General features: G+C 46.9%; 1 protein-coding gene and 1 pseudogene across 1 annotated transcript; one reads left to right on the forward strand and one right to left on the reverse strand.

Annotated features, from left to right (window-relative positions):
- Positions 1-6,018: 6,018 nt before the first annotated feature.
- On the forward strand, positions 6,019-6,711 carry LOC120684073. Its single transcript, XM_039966173.1, has one exon. It carries the CDS (start codon positions 6,222-6,224, stop codon positions 6,465-6,467), a length of 246 nt encoding a protein of 81 aa, XP_039822107.1. The 5' UTR covers positions 6,019-6,221; the 3' UTR covers positions 6,468-6,711.
- Positions 6,712-10,582: 3,871 nt separating this feature from the next.
- LOC120682755 lies at positions 10,583-11,394 on the reverse strand (annotated as a pseudogene).
- Between the last annotated feature and the right edge of the window lie 5,519 nt (positions 11,395-16,913).

A 16,913-nucleotide genomic window follows, 5' to 3' on the forward strand; every position in this document is an offset into this window, starting at 1 on the left:
GCAAGGGACATCTTTCTCACGCGAGATCAGTACTTAAGGGTAAATAAATGCCATCTCTACTCATTTATCTTGTATTTGATATTACAATATGTCATGCACTTCATTACGTTTAGGTGCCTCCGAACTGGTGCGCAAACAAGGCCGAGTGCTGGTCTATGATGGTGGACAAGTGGATCAGCGAGGATTGGGCCCGCCAGCACGCCTTATGCCGGGAGCGCCGCTTGATGATGCCGGGTCCGGCACATCATCAAGGGAGCCTTAGCCTCGACGAGTACAAGAATACTTGGGTAAGTTCACTAATTTCTTCATTCTTTCTAAAGCTATATTTTTAATTCTTACTAATCATCATGTTGACTTCTTGGCAGTCAGAGTCTCATCAGGCCAGTCTTGCAACGACTTCACGGCGTACGCCATGTCTCACATGGGTAGGGCGACGTCGGACTTGGCCTACAACCCGGCGGCTCCACTAGAGGCCTACACAAACCCAAGCATCCATACGCGCATCAATGCATACACGGAGGTGGGAAAGACACTCCACGGGGAGACTTGGGATCCGACCACCGCGCCACTCTCCGGAGAAGCCATCATGAGGGCGGGACAAGGTTAGAAACACGGGTGGTACTTGATCGCCAACAACTTCGTCGACACGGCGAGTACGCCCAGTCTCTCGCAGCTTAGGGCAAGTACCACCGACTCGACCCCGCCGATACGCCCATGGCCTGAGACTTCAGTGGCCAGCGTGCACCAGAGACAGGTTAGTTTAGATTTAGTTGCCGTTCTATGATTAAAATGAAACTTTGCTTCGTATTATAACATAGAGGTTTAAATCTTGTAGGCCGAGATGGAGGCTAAGTTTGAGGAGGAGAGGAGGTGGCGAATGGAGATCGAGGCCAAGCTGGAGCAGGAGCGGAAGCTGAGGGAGGAGCAGTCGGTTATGTTGCACAGCATGGTCACCTGGATGCAAGGACTTGGCGCGTCAATGAACTATGCGACGCCGCCTCCTCCCTTCGCCTTACCAGCTCAGCCTTACTTTACTGCAGGACCTTCTAACACTCCTGTGAGTATGCTTTGTTTGTAGATATTAATTATTATATCTTTGTTATTCTTACTCAAATTATGTGTTTCTATTTGCAGAATCAGTCGTGGAACGCATCGAACGACCCTCCTCCGGACCAGAACTCGCCGGCGGCTCCGTAGCAATCTTGCCCCCCTCCCACCTGACCGTGAGTGACACCTGCTCGTAGCTTGTACACTAGTGGACTTGGCGCGTCGATGGACTCTTAGCTTGTGGACATATTTTATGTATTGGACTTTATATATGTGATGGACTCGTTCTATGTGATGTATTGTCTATCGGACTTGTGATATATTTGATGGACTCGTTATTTGTATCGATGCTATTCTCATATTTGTCAATTATATATTTATTGTTATAACTGCCTGTAATGTCCCTGCATTTATATATATTGTTGTTGTATTTATATTGAAAAACAGAGAAAAAAGAAAAAAATGTGTCAACTTTGCCTAGTGCTTATGCAAAAACACTCGGCAAAGTGGCCTTCACACGTCAGCAGAACATCCACTTTGCCGAGTGCTAAAGTCCTGGCACTCGGCAAAGATTTAAAAGTTTGCCGAGTGCCCGGACTCAGCACTCGGCAAAGCGACCACGTGGCGGGACCCTGGGCGGCCGTTTTGCCGAGTGCCTGCCGTTAGGCACTCGGCAAAGATTTGAAAGTTTGCCGAGTGCGACCCAGCACTCGGCAAAGCGACCACGTGGCGGGACCCTGGGCGGCTGTTTTGCCGAGTGCCTGCCGTTAGGCACTCGGCAAAGATGCCGCCCAGGATTGTGCCACGTGGCTCCTATGCCGAGTGCCAAGGCTCTCGGCAAAGTCTTTGCCGAGTGCCCGAAATCTGACACTCGGTAAAGACCACTGTGCCGTGTGAGGCTTTGCCGAGTGGTGTTTGCCGAGTGCAAACTGGCCTTTGCCGAGTGTAACCGGCACTCGGCAAAGCCAGTGAATCCGGTAGTGTTAGATATATATACTCCTATATAGGTTTCGACATTGGAGAATCCGTGCATGGTCAGACACCACGTACTGGCCTACGTATATATATAGAGCTCGACAACGACGTCCTGGTTACTACATGCTACTACTATATGGTGGAGGACGTGTTGTTACTTGCTAGTTTAGCACGTGATAAAACTTGACATTTTACCGTACGTCTTGCGAGTGGCAATTAATTTGATGCTAAGAGCAACTTCATTGGAGTGACTAAGTTTAAGCGACTAAAACTCATTTTAGTCATACACTTTTCAAGTTTAGTCATTTAAAATATAGTCGCCACTCTAGCAGCACTTAGCATTGAGAGGGTGGGAGAAGAAATTTAGTCACCCCTTCGTTTTAGTCACCCAAAAAGAAGCTCTGCTGGAGATGGAAATTTAAGCAAAATGACTAAAATTTAGATTTAGTATCCAAATAAGAGCCCTGCTTGCTCTAAGCCTAAACGATGTCGAAGTCACAACCATCCATCTCATCCTGCTGGATCGATGCTCCCAAATCCCAACAAGCAAGTCCGATCCCCACCGGCCGGCCGCGTCATACGCGGACGACGACCGCTCATCCTGCGCGCTCGACCTCGTTCGGATCGCAAACGGGATAATCGTCACCTGCCTGCCTCAAGCCTTACCGCGTATCGTGTCGTGTCGTGTCGCCCCTGTCAACGCTGTTTATTAGTTGCCCTGTGCCCGGCCCTCTGCCGCCCGGCCGTACTGGCAACCGTGTCTTTTGCTCACGGGCTCAGCCTTGGGTGCACGCACGCCGCCGCCGCGCCGCTTGCGCGTGCAAGGAAGGTTGTGTACTAGTGTTGGTTGGTGGCTATCTATGAGGAGCGTATAGCACTCGTGCGTCACGTTGCCCCCCTCGCTCGCGCGGCAAAGGTAGGTATATATATTGGGCGTGTCAGAGCCTCCTGGTTGCACCAGCAGAAAGCTACGTACAGAGGTTAGCCGAACCGCGCAGCGAGGAGCCCCACGGGTAAAGGGCGCGCGCAACAAGGTCGATCAAGGCGCAGCTTGGTGGCGGCGCGGCTTGCGCGCACGGTTCATCAGCCATGGCGTTGGATGCCGATCAGGCTCTGCGGGCGGCGGCGGAGGCGGCCGGTGGTGCTGGCCTCGGTGGCGGTGGTGCCGGCACCGCGGTGCCGTGGTCGTCTAGGGACGGCGACGGCGCTTCGCCGTTGGCGAGTGGCCGTTGGTCGTCTAGGGACGGCGACGGCGCTTCGCCGTTGGCGAGTGGCCGTTGGTCGTCTAGGGACGGCGACGGCGTTCCGCCGGTGGTGCTCTGGAGCGGCGACGACAGGAGGACGAAGCAGGAGCTGGTGGCGTGGGCCAGGGCCGTGGCGTCCATGGTCGTCAGGGACTACTCCATGCGTTGCTGAGGCATGTGGCTAGTTTGGCCTAGCACAGTAGCACTGGGGACGAGCGATCCATCCATGGCCATGGTGCTGCTTGGGCGCGCGCGCGGTCGCCATGATTTTCTGACCCACCCATTCCTGCTACGCCATTGGTGGCACACTTGTTTATCTCTTTTTTTTTTCTTCACGAGTCGTTTTCTTCTTGGAGGAGTGAATCAACGAATTAATGATCACAAAAAAGATTGCTCGTGTTCACAGAGGGTTGTACATACTTCCGGAAAGAACAGGATGACGCGTGCGCTTGTGGGCATTTTGCCTGCATGGTGTGGTACCACAAAATAAAAGAAACTTTTTTTCCTGATAGAGAGGAATGTACTTTGATGTTTATAGGTAAATGAATGTGGTGATGATATATCTAATGTAATGTTCTCGTTTGCTACTTGCAGCTGATCCAGGATATTTAATTAGAGCTAAAATGTAAAATCATAGTTTCTGTAATTTAGGATTGAAATCATTATTGACAGCCAAATCTGACATGAAAATAGGATGGCCGTCATGACTTTTTTTGGTTGACAGCATATTGGAGTTTCCGACGAATATCAACTGAAGGGTTTTAATATTTTTTGTAACGACTTTCGATTACAAAATGGTCCAGTCCCGGCCGGTGGCCCTTCTTGTCCCCGCATCTGTAAGGATCGGAGCTCCTATGTATCACGATATTCGGGCAATCTCAACCTATAATGTCTACGGATATAGTGTTTATGCTACCATATCATTAAAACACTTTTTAGAAACTGTAGTGTATACAATTTATAATTTTCTTAGTGTGGATTATTCATAATGAATTCAATTGTTCTCCATCCATATCATGGAGACACTAACCTCTCCAAATATAAAACTTGATAGCGTCTATCTGTTTCTCTTTTCATTGTCTCTCTCATTTATTATAGCACAACATAAGCCAAAAAAGATCGTATGTCACCCGTTGTGCCTTTGTTTTCTTCAGTGTTTTTTCCTGTAATGTGCTGGTTTATAATTCCAAAGCAAAAAAAAAGCAGATGTGGAAATAAACAAAGCGACCCTGTTTCGAAAAAGAAACAAAGCGACCCTGTACTCCGTGGTCTTAGGGCCGGAGGAAATGTATACACACAAGAGATTTGACAACGTATGCGATACACTCAATCGATCAGCCGCCATCGTCTCTCACCTTGACAAGAGCTGGCAAATTAAATTAGAAACCTAGCAGGGTCCATGCCAGTCACACCTAGCCCTGCAAATGGGTTGTAAATCAAATTATATCCATATCAATTCATTCTCATTAAAGAAATTAATATTACCCACACCACTCCAAACCACCACCACTACAAACCAATCCAACCCAAACCATTTTCAAAAAAGAATTTATAGTGTAGATTTTGCCACACCACTTTGCACAAAGTAGCTATAAGTTATACTGAGTCATCTCCAACAAATTTCGGTTAATTTCGATAAAAATTTATAGTGTGAACGCGAGGTTTTATTTCTAGGGTCCGGCTCTTGACGTGGGATCCACGTGTGATTCCAGCCACACTGCTTTGCACAAAGTAGCTGCTAGTCATACCGAGTCATCTCCAACAAATTTCAGTCGATTTCGATAAAATTTTATAGTGTAAACACGAGGTTTTATTTCTAGGGTCCGGCTCTTGACGAGGGACTCACCTGTAATTCTAGCCATGCTGCTTTGCACAGAGTAACTCCTAGTCATACTTAGTCGTCTGCAACAAATTTCAGTTCGTTTCGATAAAATTTTATAGTGTGAACGCGAGATTTTGTTTTTAGAATCCGGCTCTTGACGTTGGACCCACGTGTAATTCTAGCCACACTGCTTTGCATAAAGTAACTGCTAGTCATATTGAGCCATCTTCAATAAATTTCAGTCGATTTCGATAAAATTTTATAATATGAACGCGAGGTTTTATTTTTAGGGTCCAGCTCTACGGGACCGACATTTATATATAGTCATACTGTTTTGCATAAAGAATACATTTCAGCCTAACCCAATCCACTCGAATCTATATTTTCATACAACCCACTCCACCCCACCCTATTAGCTAATACAAGCCATTTGAATCCACCCAAACACAATTCATATCAAAACCCAATCCATTAAATTCATTTCAACTCAAACCGTTATCAGGGGTAGTCACACCTTATCATTAGTAAAACAAGATTATCCCCAGTCGCGTGGGCGGCACTGGATCGGGATCGGACCTCTCGAGCTGCCAACGGCGGCCTCGGTTCACACAACCACTCCTGGACCTGGTGGCGCCACGCTCAACGATTGAGACGGACGGACGCGTCGGTCGATGACCCCAACGCCCCTGCGTGGCCTCGTCTCCGCTCCGGGGGAGAAAAAGGTGATGGCGAAAGGGAAGGAAAGCGCCACCAGCGTGTTCGGCCGCGCAAGCATCGACGCGTCCCCCGGACAGCGTGCGGGCACGTCCCAGTAGGATACTATAGCATTACGTTTGCGCTGATGGGAGCACGTGCTGCTCGTACAACACATGTGGTGACTGCTCGCGCACCCCTGGGCCTGGTTGGTATATATAGAGCGCCGCGATTGTCCCGCTGGACTCGCATCCAACCGAAGAATAGGCAGAGGCCTACTACTTCAGCTTATCAGACGCAGCGCGGAGCCTCCAGATCGAGTGCTGCAGATAGACTAGAGCTAGCTTGCTTCCTCTGTGACCCCGATTCATTCCCAAGGACGACTCGGTGGTGGTGCCACTGGTGCGGCGGCTTCAGACTCTCAGTTCAGATCATCAGCCATGGCTCTGGACGCGAGGTCGTCCCTGCCAGCGGTGTCCTTCGGCCCCGTCCTGGACGCCAGCGGCGGCGCAGCGAGGGCGTGGTCCGGGAACGGCAGCGGCGGCGGCGCTCCGTCCGCGACGGCGGCCGCGTCCGTGGACGTGCCGGCGCTGTGGAGCGACGAGGGGCGGATGAAGCGGGAGCTGGTGGCGTGGGCCAAGGCCGTGGCGTCCATGGCCGTCAGGGAATCGACGATGCACGGCTAAAATTTCCAAGGAATTAAACATTTTCGTGGCAGCGAGGTAGGAGCGGATCAATTTTCGCGACGAAGCATCGTCGTCTGACGCGCGGCGGTGCCCCTGCTTCCCGAACGTGCTTGTTTGCTCGATCGATTCCCGATCGGCTTGTACATGACTTCTTTTTAAAAAGGATGGAAGAGAATTTTGGCCGCAGATGTGTAATATATCTTCAGGCCTTTGTTTTTAACGAGATGATTAATTTGACTACAAACTCCCTGTCAAGCCGCGTCACAGCCATCTAAACGTTGTAAGCGCCACCAGTGCAGCAACGGCCACATCGGTGTGCCAGCTTTGGTTCGGTCATGTATCATGTATGGCTCTGGAGTCTGGACGTCAGTTGAGTTCCCTGCTACCGGCCGGTGGTCCCCTTCCCCGCCCTCGATGCTGGTGCCAGCTGCCAGAAGCACGCCGTAGCCGTGGTCCGGGAACAGCGGTCGGCGGTGGCCGGCCGGGGCTGTGTCGGTGCTGTTCGGCGACGGCGAGACGCTGAAACAGTGAAACGGGAGCTGGTGGCGTGGGTCCGTAGCTGTCAGGGCAGGGGCGGAGACAGAGGGCGGACTGGGGCTTGGCTCACATGGTCCCCAAATTTACATTAGAAATTTAAATTTTGATATAAATTTGTATGATTGGCTCCCTCTAATAATGAAAAAATCAACGCTCCGCCCCTGCGTTAGGGAATCAACACAGCTGTTGCCATGCTAATTGTGCAGTCTGCACAAGGACTGGAATTGTGCTGCGGATCACTTCTCATTCTCAGTACCGACTGTCGGGAGCGCCATCGAAATACTATTTCATTTGCACCTCGCGATCTGTTTGTTTCCCCGCGATCGAAGTCCCGATGGGCCAAACTGGGTCACATTGCTACCCGATTTCTAAATGGACTAAAATTAATGCAAGATCAGTCCTCTGCCGCGGGCTGCTGGTCTGGTCTGAGTTTTTGTTTTTGTTTTTGTTTTACTACTCAGGTTGCAGGCGGGGTGGATTTTTATAGGAGCCCGCAAATCCGTTCCGCAAAATAGTTGTTCGCGACACAAGTAGCCTAGTTTGTGGCCCATCACTGTCCATCTCACCAAGCCCACCGGACAAAAGAAAAACCCGCGAAGTCTCGCGTCGCCGCCGCCGCTCTCCTACACGACTCCGTCTGTCTTCCCGGGAGCGCATGCACAACCTTCCGCTGCTCTAGCCCCAGACGGCACCCACAGCATCGGCCGCACCGCGTCGGATGTTTCTGCCCCTGCTCGTCGGCACTTGAAGTCTCCAGTCCGGCGCATCCTCCCTCTTCCCCAAGGTGAGTGTTGGATCTGCTCATCTAGATCCCGCAAGCGTGATTGGCTCATGGAGCAGCCGCTGGGATTTCCAATTTCCAAATCTGTTGTTGCCTGCTCGTCTACACCTGTTCTTGCTTCTGCGAAGAATGTGTGAGGAGCAGATACTACTTGTTGCATCTCGCAGGGAGCCAGGGACTCGAATTGAAGTGTGGGCTTCGATTGGTGGAGTGTGTAAAATATGAGATGGATGTTATGCTAGAGAGATTGCCTCGTTCGGTTTGTGCTGTGCTAATAAATAGTGATATTTTGACCACTAATTACGGTGTCAAACAAAGCCAGTTCACAAAACCAACTTCAGAACCCCGCGCTAGTGATCCTGAAGAATCTAACGGGGTCTTTGATCGTGCGATTAGAGAATGATTACTGTAGCATCACTGTAGCCAATAATCGATTAATTACTATTATTAGATTCGTCGCGAAAAGTTACACTTATCCCTGAAAAAATTGTGCTGGAGCTAGATGCGGAAGCTGCCGACGGATGCGATGCAGACGGCAATCGGCTACGACGACCGGGTCACTTGCCATGGATGCAAGCACGGACGAGGGGATGCCGCTGGGGCGCCATAGGCGGCGAGCGGGGACGATGGTGGACCATGGGCCCCACTGGCGGAAACCCCCAACGCCAAAACAACGGCAGCGGCGGAGCTTGTGAGTTGTGACCCTCGCACGCGCGGTCCTGGGGAGCGGCCGGGGCCCCTGCCAGCCACGCCGTGCATGGCGGCCGCGGCTGCGAGCCTAGCGTGGTCTCCGTGTTGCAGCGCAGCACGCATCTTGGCCGAGTGACGCGAGCGAGACCAGCGCCTAGCGGAAGCTGCCGTGCGCGTCCGCGAGGCGGAGGAAGTCATCTAGCAGCCGGTCCGCGAGTGGCGACCGCACGAGACGGCGCAGCGGCTCCTGGGCGCCTGTGGGTGGTGTAGCAGTTCGAAGAGCGAGACGGGAGACGAGCGAGCGGAATGTTTGCGGATCATGCGGGTAATATGTATCTCCCGCAAATCACGTAATACTAGTGAGCGGGACAGTAAAATTAATGGACAACCACTGGCCCACGTGATTAGTTTGCGGCCACCATTGCGGTCTTGCGGACCGTCCACAGCCCGCCCCACCTGCAAACTGATTTACTACTAAATATGCCGAAACCAATATGATTATAATAACATGTTACATTTTATGTTTTATGTATTTTTATATAAATTTTTGCATAACTAGAGAGTAATAAATGATTGTAATTTCACTGCTGTAAATTTTTGTGTGGTTTTCTGCATAATGGATAAAGGCGATATTAAGTGATATTTTATCTTTAATTTTATATGAAAGTAAATATAAGTAGGTACCGAGCATTATAATAAAAAACTAAACCAATATATATGACATGTATTTCAGTCTCCTCTCCAACCGATCTCTCTCGTATGTGCCTCCCTATTTTCCGTTTATCTATATTTCATATTATCTTCTAACCAACTTGCTAACTGTCTTATATGCAAATGGTAATATTTATTGAATTACTATATTTGCGGTACTAATTTCAATTATCTATTTTTATTGCATAAGTTTCATAGTTATAGAGCCATTAAAATAAATTGTTGCAAATGTAGTAACGATAGTAACCGCGATCGAAGTCCTGGTGGGCCAAACTGGGTCACATTGCTATCCGATTTCTAAATGGACCAAAAGATCGGGCCGGCCAAGGGCTGCTGCTGTGGGTTTATGGACGGACGAAGGTCAACAATGGACTTTTGCAAAATCTTCTGGTTGATTATTATCTTTAAAAAAACTTTCCTGGGAAAAAATATATCTTAAAAACTATCAAAATGTCGAATCTCAAATCTACTTTCACAAATTCACAATGGACCGCAGGGTTAGCTTCCAATATCTGCAACCATTATTTAAAGTCTTACAGATGATAGCTATGTACATAGCTCTAAGGCCTCCTCACAATTGTACCTTTGAATCGCCAAACGAAGAATCCTATCATATTTATGTATGAACATGCAATGGAGCCGACAAATCATTTATACAACCAAACAACCCAGTAATTAACTAATTATTCTTGTCTTTGGACTACCACAACCATCGTCAGGCAGCCTCTAAGTTGTGCCATACAAATCATGTTTCTGGCTTTTCTGCTCTTGATCACAACCCTCTCGTGTGTCAGCGCTGCAATCGATTTACTCCTTGAACCGAACATCAATAATATGATCTGAGCCACGAGGAGAGATAATTTTGGCCATTTTTGTTTTTAACGAATTTGGCCAGGTTTCATTATTCTTTATCCGGCAAATTAAAGTCCCTCACCCCCACGATCACAAGCAAGTTTCAGTCTAGGATGGTGATTGACAGTGTTATATCGTTCTCCTTTGAGAAGACTCTAGTTTAAATCACACGACCTATCTTGTATTAGATTGTATCTTTGTTTTCTTTTTACAATCTCAATTGTGTTACGCTATTAGCTATATTTCTACTTTCCTTATTTTTTTAAGAGAACTATGTTCCTTGTTTTGTTAATTTTTTTTATAAAAACTCATGTGCAAACATAGTTAAATTTAAATCATTGTATTTTTGAAGAATTTTTATTAATAAAGTAAGCCAAAAAAGTGATATTTTGCACAATTTTTTGAATAAGATAAGTAGTCAAATTTTGGAGCAAAAAAAGTCAAACGAATTATAATTTGGAATAGAGGTAGTATATACTTAAAGAATATTCTAACCTAATGAACAATGTAAAATTCACCCAGAAGAGGAGGTTTTATATACTAATAAAAAATGTAAGACATTATACTTCTTTTGAAGGTATACAAGCAATTATTCCAGGTACATATTCGTGCGTGCCCATAAACGCACAAATGGGCGGGTTTGACGATGTCGTTTTATTCATCAATATAACTTCTCCACTAGCAAGTCCAATGCGATACATTAATACATAATTAGGTGATATATGCTTGGGCTAATGGAAAGTTGTTTTAAGTTCGACGACGTACGACCAACTGCCTCGTCATGGGCAGAATGTGACCTGATAGTTGTTTTTGCCGCTGCAAGCATGGGTCTTGCCGTCTTGGTGTTATCGTTGGGGAAGAGGTAGGCGTCGGGGCAGCTGGAGCTCCTGCACACCAGGCCGACGCCGGTGCTGCAGGAGAAGGCCATGGCCAGGTTATAGCCGTCGATCACTGAAATGTCGTAGAAGTCCTGGTTGCCGCCGCCGCCGATGGTGAACTCGGCCAGCGTCAGGGGGGCTGCCCGGAGAGGGTGCAGGAGAGCGCGCCGGCGCAGTCGCCGGTCGCGCACCTCCCGCTGTTGCTGTTGAAGGAGCAACCAGTGCGGCCCCACACCCTGCCAGAGCTGGTGCCGGCAGGCACGCCGAAGGTCCACGTCCCGCCCGGGTTGAGCTGCGTGCCGCCGCCGACGGGGGTGGCCGCTGGCCACACCGTGAAGCCGCAGTTGTTTCTCACGGTGAAGGTGGCCGCGTTGGTGCCGGCTGCAAAGGCCGCGATGAGAAGGAAGAGGACCGACGAGGCAGCCATTGATGCTGTTTTTTTTTTATATATGGATGATGGTTTAGGTGGTGAAATGGTTTGTGGAGTGCTAGGAGGGAGTGCTAGGAGGGAGAGAGCATGCGTATTTATAGGTAGTCAAGAAGGATAAAAGGTTAGAAAAGTAAAGGCTAGCGAGATGACATAATTACCCCTGACTGTTTGGACGACAATGAGATTTGAGATGTGCAAACTGAAAATTGACATATGGTATTGTTTTCCGCGACTACCCTTCCGACGAGCCACTCCACAGACCGACAAACAAACAAAAGCTTAGATATGTGCTAGCAAGTGGGATTTTTTATTTGACCTCTACGCACCACACAACTCACGCAAAACTTTAGCTCCAAGTTGTTGCGTAAACCAGAAATTTGTTGCGCTGCCGTGTTATGTTATACTTATTTAGATTTTTTCTCAGATGGTTATTTATCTACATGTACTGTAGAAAAATTAATCCAACTTGACAAGGACAACACACATGACATCTAGATGTGCTGAACATTTAATCCAAATTGTCAGATGGTACGGTTCGTCTAGACGCGCTGAAAATCTCAGTCTATATATGCCATAATAAAAAAATATGACATACAAGGACTCGAGGAGTAATTAGCATATTTTACGGTGCCATGTTTGTCTACATACTACCTCCGTTCTTAAACATGTGACATTTAGGACAAGCTAATAATTAGTTTAAACATGAACTAAATTGGTTTATTATATATTAGATAGAGAACAGGAGGGGAAATAATTCGTTGATCCAAAATAGCCATCAATCCACACCGTCAAATTGTATCCTTGAGCATCCTCATCGTGATAAAATTTGTGAGAAAATATGGCTAGCGGACAAGTCCACAAGTCAGCAGTCCACCATCTGGAGACCAAAAGCTGGTGGTCGCCGCGCATGCATCATATATATATTCATGTCATTTTCCATCGGTGCATGTGCATATATGCCCAATTATATATACATACATCGACTTTTCACAATATATTCATATAATTATATATTAGATGCTCGATCCTTGCGTTGGTATATCCTACACCTACAGGCATGCATATATATATATATATATATTCGATCCATCTCGAATATTTTCGTAATATAATAAATATATCTTTGAACCTTAGAATATGCCTCTTGCGACATTGAGAGGCTATATATCGATATCAATAATCGATTTGTACTATTCAGTGACCTGTGTGGCCGCTAGTTTTGTGTAGCATGCGGCCCCCTTCTTCGAAGCCTCCAAGAATTGACTGTTTCCTCACAATGCAAGTGTGTGTGCCTTTATTTTCTTCTGGTGGAGCTGGCTTGATTGAGCCACCAGTACACAGTGGTCTCTTCCTTGGCTAGGCCGGGCATACGTATAGTACGGCACAAGAGGTAATAAGCGAACGAACTGAGCGTAGCTAGATGGTAAGATTTCTTGTGATGGAATCCCCTCACTAGGGTTCGAGTCCTCGAGTCAGCACCAGTGTTCGCATTTTTCTGGATGGCGCTATTTTTTCAGTAGTATCAGTGGTAGGCGACGTGCCCCTCGGTATCAGTGATGATTTCGTCAACCTCAAGAATCTACCGGCTCAATCTCTCTGAGATGCTCATAAAGTAGAGTTGCGTGTATGTATTCGTAGAGGTAAGTATGTGTACGTTTGTGAGCGTGTGTATTGTGTTTCTTAAAAAAAAGGTAATAAGCGACTTGTAGGGGGCGACGGATCAGAAGACATGCCGGGTTTCCCGCAATCGTGGAGATGACGTTGCCGTGTAATAGCATGGATGGGCATGGCGCTCTCCTCTCAAGACGCCCGATCGAGAGAACGCATGTTCGTCGGCAAGCTAAGGCCCAGCTCAAGGCGACTGCACGCACGAGTCAAGGCGTTGCTCGGCCGGCCATACTCCGTTTCCCCGCGTAGCACGGATGCGCGGCCGGGAAATAATCGCCGCCGCTTCAGCGACGGATAGACATGGGACCCGTCACTGAAGGCCCATGATAGTTCAACGGCGTCCTCATGGCCTAGAAGCGAGCGAATTTCAAAAATATATGTCCGTTTTGAAAAATTTCAAAAATATACCCTGGTCGCCCTATGGGGGACGATAGTTCCTAAATATAATTTTTTTCTTCAAATTTGCAACAAGGTCCCTGGCCGGGGGGCGCGCGAATGAAGGGGGCCTGTCGCCCCCCTCGAGCGACCGGGGGGCCATCCCCCCCCCCCCCCCCCCCCGCGGGCGACCGGGTCTTACCCCCTATATAAGCATTCTACCCCCATTTTCTCCTCATTTGAGCCCAAAAATTCCACCAAAAATACAGAAAAAAGAGAGGGGGTGAGGAGAAGGGAAGCGGCGAAGCCCTGCCGGATTGCGCACTTGTGATCTGCAGGTTAGTACATTTAGCTTATGTATTTTTCCATTAGTATTGTAGAGTAATTTAATTTAATTAGTGCTATAGTAGAACCATTTAAGTAGGAGTTTAATGATACTTTAGTTACGTAGAAAATTAGTACTACGCGTTTATTATTACAATTGCAGTAATATTAGAGACGTGTTTATAAATTAATTACGATTTAGAATAGAATTTCGCATATGCAGTATAGAATTTGAGTGTCATCACGTAGTTATGAATACTTATATGTTGTAGTTGAAATGCATACCTAGTTTTTACGGATTATTGAATAAGATAGTGAAGTAAAGAGTATAACTCGATAAGTATTCTGTGATATACAGATATGTCGAGCAAGATGCAGTTTCAAATATTTTATGGTGACTACAATGTTTTGTACGGGCCAAATGGAGTAGACCTTTCTGCCTTTAAGTGCACATCTAGCGCCATAGATAAACCTCTGGAAAGGAGTTTTGGTTCCATACGTAAGTGGCTGCAGTGTGAGTTCCGTGTTGATCAGTTGACACATGTGATGACCATCCAGTCTCTTGTTAATTGGGAGGTAGAAAGTGATTTATGAGAATTGATGATGATACACAGCACTGATGACTGGCAGAAGTACATGCAATCAGCTCTAGAGCGTGGGTGGCCTCTGGCCATTCTTGTTCAAATCCGGGAGAAGACACAAAATGAAATCCAACATGGTGCAAATCAAGCAACTCCGAGTATTCGAAGAGAGACCAACTATGTTGAGCAAGATGAGTCAAAAAAGATAGATAACCAAAACATCGGACCACATGGCCTTGCTGATGAGGGAGAGAGGATACATAGCATTGTGGACGAGATGGATGCAGAAGACCAAACTGCAATACAGATGGAAGAATATGAGGGGTCATCTGATGACGAGCAGTACTCATTGCCAAAAAGAGTGGAAGGAGCATGATTTTGGCAATCATGTCGCAGAAGACGTATGAAATCAGGAGTGGGAGTACAGAGGGAATGAGGTAGTGCAAGGTGCAACATATCCAAACATTGAAGCCGTAAAAGATGCTGTGAGAATATGGGCAATATCATTGAAACGAGAATTTAGAGTCGTAAAGTCTGGCAATAAAGAATATGAGGTGAAGTGTGTGAATGATGGATGTCCATGGCGAGTACATGCATTCAAGGAAAAATGGAAATCGAACTGGAAATGTTCCATTGTGACAGAGCACACTTGTTTGCTGTCAGAAGTTCTTCCCTCGTATCGCAATATATCATGTGACTTCGTTGCAAAGCAAATATATGGATCGGTTATGGACAATCTAAATTATGAGCCAAAAATAATTATTCGACACATTGAGCAGACTTACCAGTACACCATTAGTTATTTGAAGGCATGGCGGGCTAAACAAAGGGTGTTCGAGATGAGGTTTGGCACATATGAGACATCATATGATAACCTACCTCGTATGTTATCCCAGGTTGCTGCTAGAAATCCTGGAAGCTTTTATGACACATACCTCGTACCAGCCGTGACTAGGGGGCAAAGCATTCTACAACGAGCCTTTTTTTTTTGCCTATGTGCCTGTGTTAGGGCATTTCAGTGTTGTCTTCCGGTGATATGCATTGATGGCACATTTCTGACTAGAAGGTATAAAGGTCAGATACTCACCGCAATCGGGGTAGATTGCAACAACTAAATAGTTCCGCTCGCATTTGCATTTGTTGAGAATGAGAACTTAGACAGTTGGTATTGGTTCCTTGAACGAGTGAAGGTTCTTGTTGTTGCTGCACGTTCAGATGTGTGCCTTATTAGTGATAGGCATACAGGTCTGCTGCAATCAATACTGAAATTGCAACGTGGAACTGCGACAACGCCTCCATTGTGGCCCGATGTCCAAAACAGGTGGTGCATTAGGCATATGGGTGCAAACTTCTATGACCACTTTAAGAACAAGGATCTTAAGAACATGTTTAAGAGGTTGTGCACCCAAAATCAACAGAGGAAATTCAATGCATTATGGCAGATGCTTAATCAGTTGACTGCAGAGCTAGTCAAGGTAAGGGCATCAGGAGCAAGCACGAGTCAGGCTGCAGAGGCTAGGGATTCAATTGAGAAGCCATTTTCACACTGGATTCGAGGTGCACCTAAGGAGAAATGGTCATTCCTTTATGATACCAACGGAATACGGTATGATATTCAGACAACGAACCATGCATAGTGTTTCAATATGGTTATGCGTTTTTGTCGTGCATTTTCTCTTGTGGGAATTGTTGAGTTCATAATGTATGGGTGCATGAAGTATTTCAGAGAGCGTTACACGGCTGCAAGTATAAACATCAGCAACTCCCAAATTCAGTTTTGCACAAGAGTGACACAATATATGCAACAGAAGATTGAAAAGGCCAAACTGCACCGCGTCATATCGACAGGTACAATGGAGCACATATTTGAGGTTCTATGCAAGGATAGAACTGGTCGTGGTATCCGTAGAGATAGGGTGGTACAGGAGAGTTTGATTACAGTAGTTGGTAAAGCCTTCTGCTTCTGCATGAAGCCTAAGTTATTGCATTTGCCATGCTCGCATCTCATTGCGGCATGTGCAGAGTCTGGGTTGCAGCCAGGAGTATTTGTTTCAGCTTACTTCAGCAAGGAAGCAGCTGTATCCACCTAGGGACATGAGGTATACGGGATTAGAATTGTGGGACCTTTCATTCAGAATAATGAGAATAAGATGTTCATTCCTGATCCAGCCACTAAGAAAGGCAAATGCCGCCGTCAGACACGTCGTATTCGGAATGGTATGGACGAGTCCGAAGCAAGCAAGGCACAAAAGCGTTGCAGCCAATGTGGAGCATTAGGTCACAACTACAAGAAGTGTCCTCGGAATGCACTTCACGATGCTAATGACGTCGGTCCTTTCGGAAATCGCAGAGATGGAGCACCTCCTACGTTCAGATGACCATTGGTGAGAATTGCTCATGGAAGACACTCGGTGTTATGATCCACCAGTGTGCAGTTTGTACCTATATACTAATCGTGCGTGGAGTTTGTATCGAACATATCTGTAATATGTAGTAATCGTGCGTCCAGTTTGTATGTAACATATCTGTAATGCATAAATATCGTGCGTAGAGTTTGTATCGAACCTATCTGTAATACGTAGTAATCGTGCGTGGAGTTTGTATCGAACCTATCTATAA

Source organism: Panicum virgatum, chromosome 7N, assembly GCF_016808335.1.
Source record: "Panicum virgatum strain AP13 chromosome 7N, P.virgatum_v5, whole genome shotgun sequence".
NCBI lineage: Eukaryota > Viridiplantae > Streptophyta > Magnoliopsida > Poales > Poaceae > Panicum > Panicum virgatum.

Excerpts from the sequence above, each read along its gene's own strand:
- LOC120684073 (XM_039966173.1), top strand. The coding sequence starts at position 6,222 with ATGGCTCTGGACGCGAGGTCGTCCCTGCCAGCGGTGTCCTTCGGCCCC.